This window comes from Protopterus annectens, chromosome 16.part0, assembly GCF_019279795.1.
Source record: "Protopterus annectens isolate FY-2018-M chromosome 16.part0, PAN1.0, whole genome shotgun sequence".
NCBI classification, from domain to species: domain Eukaryota; kingdom Metazoa; phylum Chordata; order Ceratodontiformes; family Protopteridae; genus Protopterus; species Protopterus annectens.
Window position 1 is genome coordinate 745,743,844 of NC_056750.1, and position 16,241 is coordinate 745,760,084.

Here is a 16,241-nt window from a genome sequence, read left to right on the forward strand (position 1 = left end):
AACTTGATGACTCATTTTTGAACTTTGATGGCATGTTGTACAGTTAGGCATGTTAAATTATCCAAGATAGATGGATGCCCTGAAAGTCTGCATTTTTATTGACTCACAAACTGAGCTTTCTATCTACTTACTGTGTTTATGCATACTTGAGCCAGTGTCCTTCGCAACTTTCCATGCCCCTCTGTTTATTTGCACATATTTTTGATGTCATATTGCTGTTTAGTTATTGCTTAATCTATACAATAAAGATGAATCTATGAAATTTAATGCAGAACATGACAGAAAAACAGACAAGGGTAATTCATTGTCTGGGTAGTCATACTCTGAAATTTAGGGAGTTTGAGTAGAAAATGGGAAGCTGCAGGTGGTAATATAGGTTGGTATGGTGAACACTGCAAGTATCCCAAACACATGTGACCAGACATAGTTGGACATGAAGGATCATGGGAAGAGGTTTGCCAGGATGGCAAAGGGAGAAATGAGGTAAAGTGCCAATCTGCATGAAGGAGGGGATTGGATGTGAAATCAGAGAAGAAGAACACCAAACCGAGAAACAGTGAAAGGAAGAGCCAGAGTCAGAACTGGAGTAAGAGTCCTGGCAGTTAATGGAGAGGAAGGTGGGAACTAACTAATACAGGTGTACTGTCAGCCATTCACAACAAGGGTGAGAGATGAGATAGTGGTGGAGAGAATAAGGGAGTGTGGTAGGAGTCGCAGTGTAAAACTCATCAGGGATATGAATCACCTATGAATTGACTAGAAGATTCCAAGCTCCAGAGCAGAGAGGGTACACAACTTGACTAATGTCTCAGACCATGAACAGTTCAGCCAGCTGATGTAAGACTGTACCAGAAAGGATAAAAAAAAATTCTGGATGTGGTACTAATGCAGAGGAGGTCATGAATATTAAGATTAAGGTGCCATTATGCAACACTAGTCTTGCCAGAGAACTGGAATACAAGTGTAGTGTACCCTGCAGTGGGATAAAGGGAAAAAAATCCTCAAACATTTAACTGCAACTCTTGTGGGGGGCATGTCTGGTAGCATGCACATTTCTGCAGAGGGGCAGAGATGGCTCAGATAGTGCTGTATATGCCCACATCACCACCAGATGGAGGAGTTATAGAAGCAGGGAAACTCCCCTTCTGGCTGCCTGGAAGATGGCCATGCCTTAGGAAATGAGTGGGCTCTTGTGGATGTCACTTCATAGTGAAACGACCTCAGTGGGGAATGAATGAGTAGCTGAAGAAGTAGACTGATGGTTAGCAAGCATTGGGTACAAGTAAGATACAGAGGAAAGAGAGTAAGATCTTCAACTAGGTCTTGCAGAATAAATGAAGGGGTTTGTGGGATGGGGGTAGATTTATGACTGAGGAATGTGTGTAACTGTATGACAAATCTGAGGAAATAAAGAATAGCATGTGCCTCTTCATTGATGATACAGTTATAGGTGCAGCTGTGGAGAATACTGGAGAGAAGAATCTGGAAATACTGAACAAGTTAGTAGAACTGGAACAGTTGATGTTCAGTATAAACAAATGCATAGTACTAGTCTGGTGTGAAGTAGCAGTTGGGGAGTGGATCTGATGACAACAGAGTATATGGTGGTGTTGCTTACATGTGGATTTATTTTACCAGAACAACATGACAGCAGTGGCAAAAGCAAACATAATGGTGTGGTATACCAGTGGAACAGACCCCAGAAGGAAAAAGGTAATGCTTTTATTATACTGAGCCCTGGGCAGATAACACCTTAATTACTACATGCAGTTATTGAGGCCTTGAAAGGAAAGTGTACAGTAGGCTGTGGTAAGGAATCCAAAGGAAAGCTACCAGAAAGATCTGTGGTGAGGAGGGGGAGGGATATGACCACAGACTAGAGGAGTTAGAGTTCTTCTCACTTGAAATGAGAACAGACAGAGTAGACATGAAATTCATGTGCAAGGTCATGTGACGGAGATATGAAGACGACATCCTCAACAGGAATGACAAACGGGAAAGGGACCTAAGCAGCAGATTGTGGTCACTAACTACTAATTAGAGCTGGAAAAATATTTCTTCACAGATAGGGTCGCAGATCCATGAAGTAGACTACAGAAACCTAGAGGCATTCATGAGCGAATGGGACAGTTGGAGAAAGGGAAATTGGGAGCATGGAGATGGAAGGAAGGTAGAATGTTAAATGCAATTAAGTTGCAGACTTAATGGGTGTTCTATTTCAGTTTATTATTTCCTGCTGTCAAACAAGCATAATGGAATTTACTAAAGAACAGTTTTTTTTTTAATTAATTAGTTCACTATACATATATTTTCTTTTAGATGGTTTAACTTCTCAGATTACTGACATTTTTATGTGGTATGTTTATTACAAGTATGGGAAGATGATGCATTGTGATAAAATATTTTAATGAAATGGCTTAAAAATAACGCTATGTGTTTTTCAAATAAAAAGTGTAGCACACTTGGATATTACCCTGAAAAAAATGGTTTTACAATAAGTGGTGGTCTTTGAAATGTTTATTCATGTGTTTGGAATTTACAGATATTTTAACAGTGTGCTCAGGTTTTTGTGTTTTCTTACTCTGAAAAAAGCCCAGAGAATAGGTATGGTCTGAAGGTTGTGGCCACAAGGTATTTTGCTCTCGTTTGTTTTTTGACTCGTCTGTGTTTTTTTCATGTCTTATTTCAGTGACTTTGCTCTTTGTTTGCAGGAGATGTCACATACAGTGAAGCAGTGGGCTACCCAATGGTGCAACAATGGAGAGTTCGAAGCAACCTGTACAAAGTGAAACTCAGTGCTGTAACATTGTCTGCAGGTAAATAACATAAGCAACGCCATCAAATTTCCAAGCTAGTTACTGCTTCATTTAATAGTGGTAGCAGAACAGTCACAAAGTAGTATCCTAGGTGATACAATAAATGATACTTGTTAAGTTGCAGAGAGAGAACTGTGCATAAAGAACCGTTTCATTTTCACTTTAGTTTTAGATATAGTCTGAAGAGCAACACATATGTATTGTTTTGACTGCTATAATACATAATGTATATCTTCTGCTTTATTCACAAAGCCAGATGAGAATAATAGGATAAGACTTTAAACCAAGGTCCCATCTGCTTTAGGTGGTAGTAGCTCAGGTGAATGTAAAAGATTCCATGGTATTTACCAAAAAGTGTATTTATTTATTTATTTTATTTTTTATTTATTTGTCTTTCATTAACCTGGTTAGTCCACTGATTTGGGGGCCCATTTTCAGTGGATACCCAAGGACAAAAGCTCCAAAAACACATGATAAAAAATGACAATAACAATACAGACTAACATAACAATAACAAGTTACATTACAAGCCCAAATGAATATGAAAATACATATGAATAAAACATCAATGCCTTAGTAGAAATTACTAAAAGTATAACATTCAGCAAGAGTATGGAAATGAATGATAGAGGTAGAGTTGGGAAACAAAAAAGAGGAATTACATGTGGTGTGTAAAGAAAGATGAAGATTAATATAAAAATGGAGAAGATCTAAGAGTAGCGTTTATGTTTAGTTTGAGTAGGTAGAGTGGAAGGAGGAACAGAAAAGTTAAATTCGAGAGGAGTGAAGGAGTGAGGAAGACAGTAATAGAAAGAGAAAAAAATTATGAGATGTGGGGGGGGATGAAAGAAATAAAGTACATTGGGGAAGAATGAAAAGTTAGGTTATAAGCGTGCTCAGTGGCATTGCTAAGGTTCCATAGGACTAGTGATTATAAGTTTACATAAAAAGTAAGGAGGGAATAGTTGTAGTTTGACTGTATGGGGAGCAGGAGATTAGGTAGGGTGGTGGCAGGTGCTGGAGGGAGAGTTGGCAAGGTAGTTTTTTCAATTCTTTTTTGAAAAGGAGAGAAGATTGGATAGATAGTATGTTAGTTGGGAGTTTGGTCCATGTTTGAGATATGGAGCATTTATTGCAGCTGTTAAGTAGTGATTGGTCAGTGTTACTGAGTGATCATGCAGGTTTGTAAAGGGATAGGAGGGTGGACAGGGAGACACAGACTGCAGGTTTGTAGAGTCCGGAATGTGCTATCTGTAGTTGTGAAAGTCAGAGTAGTTAAGGGAACTCGAGCCATTGTAGTTGTTTAAGAGTGAGGCAGTGATGGGATTTGTAAGGGAGATTACAGGCAAATCTGGCTATCTGGTTGTAAGTTTGTTCGAGTTTGGTTAAGAGTTTTGCTTGGATATGTGTAAAAGTAGGGGAAGCATAGAGTAGACAGGGGAGGAGATTGGGCAAGTGTGGTCCTAGAGGTGGTGGATAGGAATGTTTTTGTGTCTATACAGTAAACCTAATTTTTTATTGGTCTTTTTGATGAACTGTAAGATATGATGGTCAAATTTCAGTTGGTCATCAATTGTAATTCCTAGAAATTTAGAAGAGGAGTCGGTATAAATAATGGTGTTGTCTAGGGAAAAGACAGAAAGAAGTTTTAAGATGGGATGTAGATTTTGAGAGGAAAAGTTTAGTTTTCTTTGGGTTAAGGATGAGTTGGTTATCAATTAGCCAATGTTTAATGATATTAAAGGAAGTCTGTGTGAGAGAGTGAAGGTCAGTGGGGGAGTTAGTTTTCTGACAGAGTCTATGAAGTAATTGTTTAGAAGAGTGGTGGTTTCTAGAGGTGAATTGTTAGGGAATGGGTTGGGGGTACAAGGTTTACCTGGATGGATATATTATTCATAGTGTGCCAGATTTTTTTTTTGGATTAGAAAACTGGGTGGATTGGGCTTCTTGATAGAATTTTATTTTGTCCTGAATAATAAGTTTTTTGGTGATGTTTCTTATTTCTTTATATTTAAGGAGGAGAGAAGAAGATTTAGCCTTAGACCATTGTTTCCAGGTGCTGTCTCTAAGTTTCATAGTGGAAAGGTTATCTTTAGAGATCCAGGGGGCTGGATTTGATTTGATCCTAATTTTCCTAATGAGAGCTAGAGCATTGAAGTTGGACAGGTTATGGCAATTCCTATAGAGGTTGGTTTTAGGGGTTTGAGAAAGTAGTCTTAGTATTGAGATAGTGAGGTGATCACTTAAAGAGTATGGTAAAGTTGTGGGTTTATGGTACTGATTAGGGTTGAAGGTTAAGATCCAATCAAGTATGGAGCTGGAGTTTGTGTGTATGCGAGTGGGAGAAAAAATAAGTTGACTGAAGCTGAAAAGATCAATACTAAAGCTGGGGGAGTTGGGGAGAAAGATGGGGGAGTTGGGGGAGAGCTTATTACAATTAATATTGATGCCACCTAGTGTTATTGTCTCATATGATATATATTGGGAGATCCAGTATAAGATATATTCAAAAATTGGAATCTTGTTGCCCGGGGCTATGTAGATGGATACTAATGCCAGTTTTTTTGTGTGGGTTAAGGTGACATTTAAGAAAGAAGTATTGCTGGGGAGCAAAAGACTGAGAGAGGTAAGGAGAGGTTGAGCTGTTCTGAGTACAGAATGGCGACACCTCACCTTTTTTAGAAAGTGTATCTTGACAGAAAATGTTGTATCTGGGGGGGGTAGAATTTCATAGTTTGTAATATGTGGTTTTAGCCAAGTTTCTAAGAGAGTTAAGATGTGGGAAGAGTGGTGGTCAACCCAAGTGTGAAATTCTGTTATTTTGTTTGGTAGACTTTTTAGGTTTATAGAGTAGGATTGACAGGTATTTAGACAGACAGGTGAGGGGTTGTTGCATTATGGGTGTGGTAGAGTTGGTAGGAGGGGATGGACCAGGATTGCGGTGGATGTTCCCATCTAGTAAGAGTGTAATAAGAAGTAAAGTAGGTTTGGTGAAAAAAGAAAAGTAGGTAGTGGGTTTGAGCCTATGTTTGGGGGAGGAAAGAGAAAGGTTGAAATGTTTTAGTTTATGAAACTGAATGTAGAAAGTATTAGAGGGAGTGGGAGACAGGGAAGTGCAGGGTTGTTTAGCAGGGTGATGCAGTGAGGGCAAGAGTGGGTGATAATTTAGGGTGTAGTAGGTTAGTGTGATAAGATGATAATGAAGAGGAGTAGGATGGTGGGGGGGTTATGAAGAGGTATAGTAGCATCCTCTTACTTTGTATGGGTGTATTGCAATGATGAGGGGAGTGAAATCATTGATTGTGGGGCAGATTGTGTAGAGGGTATGGGTTCTTTATTTAAAATTCATAATATACATTGTATATATGTTATTTACAGTATATGTTTTACATATTTTTCTTTACAATTTTACATTTTAATGCATCCCACTGTTTATTTCCATAACCAAAATTGTATATTTTTCAGAATTTAACAATGACAATTTTCCACTCATTCCAAATAATCCATATTATACAAAACAATGTTCATCCCTTTTATCCACATCTTTTCATTTTACATTTTCCTAGTACCCATATTCTATCATATCCATATTTACACTGTTCAGTACTTTTATACTTTTCTCTTATATTTTTCCATAATTGATTTGCTCTATCACAATCACATTTCATACACACGTTACAATATATACAAATTATTTCCTCTATCTTCTTATATAGCATATTCACCTTTACTAGAAGCTTATTTATGGATAATCTCCATAAAAATCTGTACATTCAAGATATTTCCCACATCTATTCATGCTTGCTTTTACAGCTTTTGTTTTTATTTCTTCTAAATGCTTCCATGGAAAGGTATAACTTCATTGTACTTTTGCACTATTCCTTCATATTCTTTTCTATATTATTCGTATTAATCTTCCATAGTAATATTTTCTCTTGATATACTCTCATTTCTGTATTCATTATACCTTTGTTTCTTTTAAGGGGTCTTATATTACGCCGTCGAAACACTTTTGCATGGAACACCACATCATTGACAAGTATTCAGCAAAATTCACTTCTGCAATTTGCTGAATACTTAAAGGGCAAATATGTAGTTGGCCAACTACACAATTTCTCCACTGTAGTGCGATCTCGGAATTGCCAGTTGGTCATCACGGAATCAAGCCTTGATAGCTCTTCGCAGCCGGTTTGTCGACGTGATGAAACTGTTGACTGTGTTGTCACTGACTGGCTAGGACAGTAATGAGAAAGGCGAGGCATTGTCGCTGAAAAAATATTTTGAATGCTTTTCGTCAATGATGAACATTGTTTTACTGTTGCGCATTCTGGGACCACTAGACATTATCTCCAAGAAAATGCAGTCACAACAATCCGATGTCACATCTGTTTGCATTCTGTTGGAATCACTACTGAAGGACCTGAGTGAACTTCGCAACAACTGGGAGACTGTTTTGTTCTCGGCCAAGGAGCTAGCTCAAAGTTGGGGCATGCCATCCGAGTTTGACAGTTCAGAGAGGGTTTCTCGTGTCAAGAAGTTTCACGATGAACTTTCAAATTACTGCAGACTGGAGTCAGCAGAACAGCGCTATAAGGTTGAAGTGTTCAACAGAATCATCGACTACGCCATTGTTCAGATAACAACACGATTCAAGTCACTGCGAGATACTGACCAAGTCTTCACATGCTTGAAACCTATGACAATTACTGAAACGAATGATGACTAACTGCTGAAGATGTCAAAGAGTCTGATCACGGAGTACTCGGATGACATTTCAGATGAGCGGTCTAACCAACTGCTCCTGCTCAAAATGACTTTCAGTGTCACATTGTCAGCGCTGAAATCTATCAAGGACTTGGCCAAATTCATCTTGATAACTCATTCAGAATTATCTTCCAGCTTTCCGGATATAATCACTGCTTGTTTGCTGTATCTGACACTTCCTGTGACAGTTGCCAGCGCTGAAAGAAGTTTTTCGAAGTTGAAGTTGATAAAGACATTCTTGCGTAGTACAATGTCTGAGGTTCGACTTAGTTCTTTAGCCATTCTGTCGATTGAGAGCCGACGCCTGGAAGACGTGGACACTGACAAGATCATTGATAGTTTTGCTGATAAATCCCACAAGAAGTCATTCTAGGAGTAGGATTGAACAATGGAGGTACAATTCACATTCTGGTATCTATATAATGTACTGTTTTATAATTGTTTTTTTTTTACTTTTTGCTGAAATAGCACGTCTTCAGATTTCAGTGTTTTATGCCACTGTCATAGGTCAAGCGAACGTGACTATATGTGATTTCTTTGGCTTCAGTCATCTCGATGGCTTGGGTTCCCGGGGGGGGGTGTTGGGGCGCCTAGGAAAAGTTTGCCTCAGGGCGCTTCTAACGTAGTTACGCCACTGGGAATTGGTATATTTAGTTGGAGGGTGTGGGGGGACATGTGGTTTGGTTTAGGTAGATTTAGTTCCGTTGAGTCGCAGGGCAAGTATTTGTTTGCCCTTTAAGTATTCAGTGAATTGCAGAAGTGAATTTCGCTGAACACTTGATGATGTGTTCAATGAGAAGGTGTTTCGACAGTGTAATATAGACCCTCTTAAGATATTCAAGTTTCTCCCAAATATCTCTGTATTTTTCTTTTATTACATCTACTACCAATTTTCTTTGTTTTTCTTCCATACAAGCTAGTACTTTATACAAATTCAAGAATGTTATATGTACAATTGGATTTATTAAACCCAATTCTCCTTCTTTTCTTGAAATATAAAGAATTCCTCTTTTGATTGGGTTTAATCTTGAACCTCATAGACAGTATTTTTTAACATGTTATTCCATTGTATTAATCTCTGTTGTTCATTACCAAACTTTAGTCCTAGAACTTCTCTCTCTTCCTTATTAAATTGAATACCTTCTATTGTACCTGAAAATCTTAGCCCTTTACTTTTTTCCTCATTAATACTCAAACCTAACCCTTTTAATTTCTTTCTAAGTGTTGTAATAGCTGTTTTCATCCATTCTTCATTTTTAACCACTAATGCTAAATCATCTGCAAAAGAAAACATTGGTGGGACCTGTATTACTTCTGTTATACAATATCTAGCTTCCTTTAATGTTAAACTTCATTTATGATTGCATTCATTATTAATGCAAACAATATACTGCTTAATGGACGTTCTTGTTTTATGCCCTTCTTATTTCTGGGTTTTTTTTAATTAACCAACCATTAACCACTGATTTTACTTTATTTTTATTATACACTGATTTGTTTGTTTGTGTCTTTCGGCTTTTCCCGGTTAGGGGTCGCCACAGCAGAACTCCGGTCCGCTAATGATTGGTAGTTGATTTTTACGTGCCGAGTTACCAGCCGTGACGCACAACCTTCAACGAAGGTACGCCCATTCACGCATGTCTCCACGCAGAAGACGCTGTAGCTGAGAATCGAACTGGACAGTGTCTGCTTTACTAACATCTCCTATTAAAACTTTAGCTTCTGCTTTTCCTGTTGTCACATCATTTACTGTTTCTGTTATAATCATTAGAAGTTCTTGAACTCCTTTCCCATTTATTCTGAAAATTGTTTCATGTAGTAACTTATTTATTTTGTCTTCTGTTCTGTTTTGTATTATCCTCATAAATATCATGTAATCAACATTAACACTATAGGTATCCATTTCTTTGTCTGTTTTATTTCCCTTCTTCCATATAAACTTCATTGCACCCATACATATTTGTTTCATCTTCTGTACCTTTTTCTAACCATTTATTAAACACCTCCAATACATATTTTTTGCCATTCATTCATATTTTTGTACATCAAACATTCAAGTCCACCAGTTTGTGTAGCAGTTTCCAGGTGTGCCATTTTTAAACCTTTTTCATTTCTATCGTAATATTTTTTTCCATTTCCTCTTTATCTTCTTTAATTAATTTTAAGTTCCATTTATGTTTTATTTTATTTTTATTTCTAACAAATGTTTTCATAATATAATTTCTTTTTACTTGCATTATTTTTTTCTGTGCATTCAACTACATTCCTTCCTCATCTCTTAACCCTCTTATTGTTCTATTATTTTCTTTCACCATCTTACTTAGGGTGCTACTTCCTCATTTTCCCTTCTAAAAAGTATATTTGTTTAAACAACATCCTTTTAATCTTTTCTTGATTCATTTCATGTATATTTTTCCTATTCTGTAAATCCTTCCTTGTTACTTATTTTATCTCTATAGATTTGATTACTGATGTCTTTATATTTACAGCCATCGTGTTTTCTTTGTGTCCTTTGCCATTCCAAAACCTTTATTATATTTCTCTTTTAAAGCTATCCATCAGCTTGTCCATTCTTTAAAGAAACGTATCATATTTATATGCTCTAACCATAATTGTAAAAATATTCTTCTTATATATTTATTTAATTCTGCTTCATTTATTCTTTTAATGCTTCTACCTATTTTCATATATCCTTCCTTATCTTGAACTTCTACCCAAACTGCTACATGATCTGAAAAAACTTTTTATGAAATACTTTCCAGATTTCAGATAGTATAAAATAGTTAATTTCTGTTTTCAAATTCTCTTTCATATGTCCACTGCGTATTATTCCATAGATACATTTACCACTTTTTATTATTACCAAAATAACTTTTAACATCTGTTCCTTCTTTTCTCCTATGCTTTAAATCACAGTTAAAATCTCCCACTAATATCATTTGCATATTGACACTAACATAATCAAGAATTTTCCTAAACATAATTTCCCTTTGTTTTTGTGCACATATAATATCACAATTCTGTATACTTGTGTGACACCCAACCACTGGACCAGTAATCAAGGAGCTTCAATCCTCACCACTGGCACCAGTGGGGGATGTACACTGGGAGTTTAACAAGTACACACACACTATTTCCACATGCAGCTCTCTGAATAAAGTGCAATTTCCCTTAAGAGCACACAGAGTCCACAGTCAGTCCAGGGCTGGTTTCTCCCTCTTTCTCCAGATCCTCAATAAGACTACCCAATGGCACAGCTATAGAGTTGAGTCTTTAGCCAGGGTTCCAAGCCAAGTCCTCCCAACACTCTGTCCAACCAGTGCTTCATGTCCCTGCCCAAGTAGCTGACACACATGCTCTTGGAGATTTGTTTGGCGCACACACACACACACACACACACACACACACACACACTTGGGAAAGGCTGGCACACGTTTACTAGCTATGCCCATTTTGCCCAGACTATAAGGTAGTTGTCACTGCCACCAGAACTCCTTATCAGCTACTTTAAGGCCCTAAACAAAGGGGGCCCAATTTTACTGTATAATATTAATGCTAATACAAGTGGTAGTTTGACCAAGAGCAAGGTTATTAGGAGTGACCCAAAGTGTCACCATATAAATATGCAAGTACTCTCAAAACTTAAATATCTCTACACAGATCAGCCAAAATGAAATCAAAATGAATCAAAACCACAGCAGACATTTAAAACAACATTGCAGGGACAGTCTCAAATAAAAAAAAAATATATCTAAACTAAGCTTGACTATCGTCCTGACTGAGTCTAAGAGAATTACTATACCCTAGAAACTTACTTCATTAGAGCAAGGCAGATGTGGTGAATGGATCTTCTAGTTGTCAGGTTCAAGACGGGATACAGAAAGCACTGTCTCACTAAGAAACTTCTTAAATTAATATCTCAAATATTACTGCTGGGATAACTTGCAGAATGACTTCATTTCTTGTCATCTGATTTTTTGTTCCCAGGTTCAAAACAACCATTGATGGCAGCTGGTAGCATTTAGCATCTACTTGCAAAAATACATAAACAAGGGCTTCTCCTCAGATCTCAGGCAAATGCTGGAAGTCATACAACAATTTAATTCCTTCATGCTTTCAAGACGAGCAATTAATTCACCCTAAAGACAATACAGAAAGTTTCCTAGTGCTTGACAGTGTGTCTGTTCCTGTATTCAAAACTGTAAGATACCATCTTTTATGGCCTAGCCATAAAGTAATTTAGTTTCAGGTATTTTTCTAAAAATTACTAGACTGAGGTTAACCTCCTGTATCCCAGTTTCCACTGCTAAAATATATACATTGAAACAGTTAGAATAGCGCATGTACATTTCTGTTCTTTTCCAGTAGGGCACACTGTGGATCCATTTTAAACACAATTCATTTGCAAATACCCATTTCAGCATACAAGTCTATACAAGCAGTTTGATATACACATAACATACAGTTGTAATACATTTGTAACGCAAGCATCTTACACAAATCATTTCAATATTTAGCAATGACATATCATTATTTACAAAATTCCAGCTAGCTGGGCTGGCAGTATCTCCTTTCCATCTTGTATCCAGGATTAGCCCTCTTCCTAGTATTAGCAATGTAAAGTCTCAAATGCATTAATAATATCTTATTTACTTAAAATTGCTTTTCCTGAACATTTTTCCTCTCCTGCATTCCATGTTACTTTTCCTTCCCATAATTTCTTTGCTTGTTTTCTCTCTTCTTCTGTCAAATTTCTTATATCTATCAGTATTATGATATCCATATCCAATAATCTAAACAATTCTAGTACCCCTAATCTTCTTTTTACATTCTTGATACTATTCACATTTACAGATAAGATTCTCACTCTACAAATAGTATTTTGTTATTCCTCACCCTTTTCCTTTATCGTTTTGTCCTATTCCTATTTTTTTATATTTACGTTTTCAGTCTTTTACTCTTCCCAACAGAATTTATTTTGTTGTTAATCAACACCCATTTCTCTTCTCCCTCTTCACTTGAATTGCTTATTTCTTCTTTTTCTATTTCTTCCCTTATGCTTTCCTTTGTTTCCACCATTATATATTTCTCATTTTCCTTTTGTAACTTTTCTGTGGTATCTTCTATCACAACCTCATCTATTGTAGCTTCCTTCCTTTCCTGTGTATTTTTCTTTTTTATCTCAGTCCATCCATGAATGTCCTACCTTTTCACATTTAATACATTTTAGTTCACATTTTTGGCTTCATGACCAACGTTACCACAAATAAATTCTTTAATCATAATTGTTAATTAAATGGTAATTTTTGCCACAGGAAAAAAATATTTAGATGTCCCAGGTATTTCACCAAACCCTGGTTCCCCTCCACATTAATTATACTAGGCACATGTATTATTTTTTCATTTTGCATTTGCAATATACCTCTAAATCCCTATCCTCCAGTCCATAAACCTCTTTTGTCATAAATCTTTGTAATGTCCATTACTTCTCTACACAGTCTTTAAATAGTCTCGTAAAGTGTCTGTTTCAACCTCAACCGAAATTGTAAGTACATTCTCTTTTTTTTTTGCTTCTCTGTTAAATGCCTGTATAACATACAAGTTCCAAGGATTATCATTCCTTTTTTTCAAGTTGCTCCAAGAATTTCTCCATATATTGCGCTTCTTTGAAAAAAAGTCACAAAAAGAGTCTATTAATACAAATAAAAACTCTTCCCTCTCTACGTTCAATACCCAGTGGTGATATGATGCTGTCCCATATATCATGCCTGTCAAGCTCTTTTTCTGTCTTACTAATTATTCTTGCATGATGTTTTCTTGTCATCTTTTCTTTCACCTTCTCTTACAGTTTGCACATATGCTTTCTTTTTTCTGTCCTTATTTCTTGTACTTCCTCCTCTTGTGTTCTGTCCATTATTTTTCCCCATCATGGTGCCTTTTCCCTTTCTTGTTCACGTTGTTCAATTAGCTCTTTTAAGTATACATCCCACCCCCCACCCCCGACTGAAGCCTTGTAACAACACACTCGTGTTGTAGATTCTGTTGCAAACACGTTTTGCTGAAATTATTCCTCCAAATCTATATTGCACACTTCAGCTGCTGCTTCTTGCCTTTGAACAAGCTGTCCTGCCTTTTTGTTCATCTTCTTTCCATTCTCCTTACTCTGTTTAGCACCCGAGTCATTTTTTTGCTGTGTTTAACCTCTCTGCTGTTTGACCACCAGCTACAATCATTTCCAACACCTTCAAAACATCTTCTTCATCCTACATGTTCATTTTTGGCTTCCTGCTTTTCTGAGTTGCCTATGCAACTACGGAAGACAGGAAGTGTAACATCCAAATGCATCCCCATACACCGAAGAGTAGGAGAAGCTTATAAATGTCCTAGTCAGATTCCCCTTATAGTAGTAGTAGTATAAATACCACCTTAAGTCTATATTTTAAAAAAATTGTCCTTAATTTTGGGACCCCCCCCTTATTCAGTTTCTGTCCATGGTTTCTGAACATTTATAAGGTAAACTGTTCTGGCTTTCTTTTCCCTAGTAGTTCTTCACTTTATAACTTCGAAAGGGCCTTTTACTGCTTTGCAAGCAGATTGTTTTTAACAGTAGTACTAATACACCAGTACATTATTTCCTCATCTGAACTGTGTTATGAGCATTTCTGGTTTAATTTCTAATACCATGACCGGATTGGACTCCATTCCTAAATCAGGATACAATTAGAGTTCATGAAATTAGTATTGTTTCATTATCTGTTGTTAGCCAGCAGAGCTCTTCTACGTACTAGCAATGTGACCAGAATCACATTCTCCTGTAATTCATATGGAATTATTTATTTTATTTATTTAACATTTGTTTACCAGGATGGTCTGGCTGGACAGTTAGTATCTGTTTTCAGAGGAGACCTGGGGAGAAAAGCTCCAGAAAATTGTTACATATATGAGCAGTATATATAATGACAATCAAGGTACAGATGTAGAAAGATTAACATGCTAATAATACAGAGATAAGTAATGTCTTTATAGACATACATAATTTTAGTATAGTATAGGGATGCAAACAGTATTACAGTATGTACAAAGAAAGAGGGTGTAATACAGTATCATGTGTTTGACTAAAGCAAGGGGGGGGTACCCTCTTTCAGGTGGATCAGATTTCAGGGAGGTCCTTATCAGATACATAAATGGTTGGTGTATAGATAGGATTTTAATTGGGTTTTGAAGGTGGTTGCACATTTTTGTAGTCTGAGGTCAGGAGGCAGGGTATTCCAGATTTTTGCAACTCTGTTAATGAAGAGAGATTCATCCGAGCTATTTTTATACTGGATAATTTCTATTAGAGTTTTGTTGGTAGAGCGCAACTGAATTGTAGATGGTTATGAGGCTGGACAGGGCAGGGTTTTTTTCAGGCTAGTATAAAATATGGTGTGCCAGGTTGAGTTGGTGGTATCGTAGTAAATTTGAGAATTCTAACCAGTGTAGTTTATTTAGGGATTAGCAGTGATGGGAGCATGATTTGGAATTGTCAGCGAATCTAGCAATTTGGTTATAGCATGTGGAGAGTTTATTGAGGTCAGTTTTATTTAGGTTTGTTAATACTGGACATGCATATAATATAGTTGCTAACAGATGGGTTCTGGCTATGGTGATTCTAGCTTTGGAAGTAAGGTATCATTTACAGTGATAGAGGGTCCCTAGTTTTTTGTGGACTTTGGAGATAGTGAGGGATATATGTTTGTTGTACTTTAGTTGTTGGTCAGTGGTGAATCCTAATAACTTAGCTTCAGGGACTGGAGTGATGAGAGTCTTGTTACTTGATGATATGGAGAAGATAATGCCTTGGGGTTTTTGTAGGGTGGAACAGCATAAGCTGTGTTTTCTTGGGGTTTAATATTAACTGGGATTTTTTTAGACAATATTCTGTTTCAGTGAAGGATTGTTGTTTTTTTTTTTCGTGGAGAAGTTGTATGTTGGATGCAGAGCAGATCAGAGTTGTATCATCAGCGTATTGGACTATTTTGGCATTTGTAGCAACAGAGTGGAGTTGATTTGTAAAGAGGTTGAACAGGAAGGGGCCAAGGATGGAGCCTTGGGGTATGCCGACTCTGACTGGGAGTGGGGGGATAGAGGGTTAAGCCATTTGACTTGACTGATGGCGGTTGTCTAGATAGCTTTTAAACCAGTGTAGAGTGGGGCTGTCAAGGTTGAGATCCGAGAGACAGGTTAGGAGTTTTGTGTGGGAAACTGTATCAAAAGCTTTGGATAAGTCTAGAAACGTGGCAGAGACAAGATTACCTTGGTTCCTGTATGTGTTTATGATGATGGTAAAGTTAATTAGGGCTGTGTTGGTGCTGTGGGTTGGCCTGAAGCCATGTTATGAGTTGGATAAAAGGGTATTAGAGAGAAGGTGGGTGAGGAGTTGTTGGTGATTTCTAGGATTTTGGATAGTGGTGAGAGGATGGCGATGGGTCGGTAGTTAGAGAGATCTGTGGATGGTCCACCTTTGGGGAAGGGGATAATGAAAGAGGTTTTCCATAAGGTTTGGACAGTTTGTTCAGTGATAGATCTATTTATTAGCAGTGTGATGGGGTAGGCTATGGCTTTGGATGCTAGTTGGAGGTATTTGGCAGGAAGATTGTCGGCAGCAAGGGTGATTGGTGT

General features: G+C 37.2%; 1 protein-coding gene across 5 annotated transcripts in view; it reads left to right on the forward strand.

Annotated features, from left to right (window-relative positions):
• Nucleotides 1-16,241, forward strand: part of ASTN2 (astrotactin 2) — a 7,150,955-nt gene that overhangs the window by 5,236,176 nt on the left and 1,898,538 nt on the right. For all 5 annotated transcript variants that reach the window (XM_044057934.1, XM_044057931.1, XM_044057932.1 and 2 more), the window contains one exon: nt 2,712-2,816. In XM_044057934.1, coding sequence (XP_043913869.1) covers nt 2,712-2,816 — 105 coding nt within the window. The remainder of the gene's footprint in view (nt 1-2,711; nt 2,817-16,241) is intronic.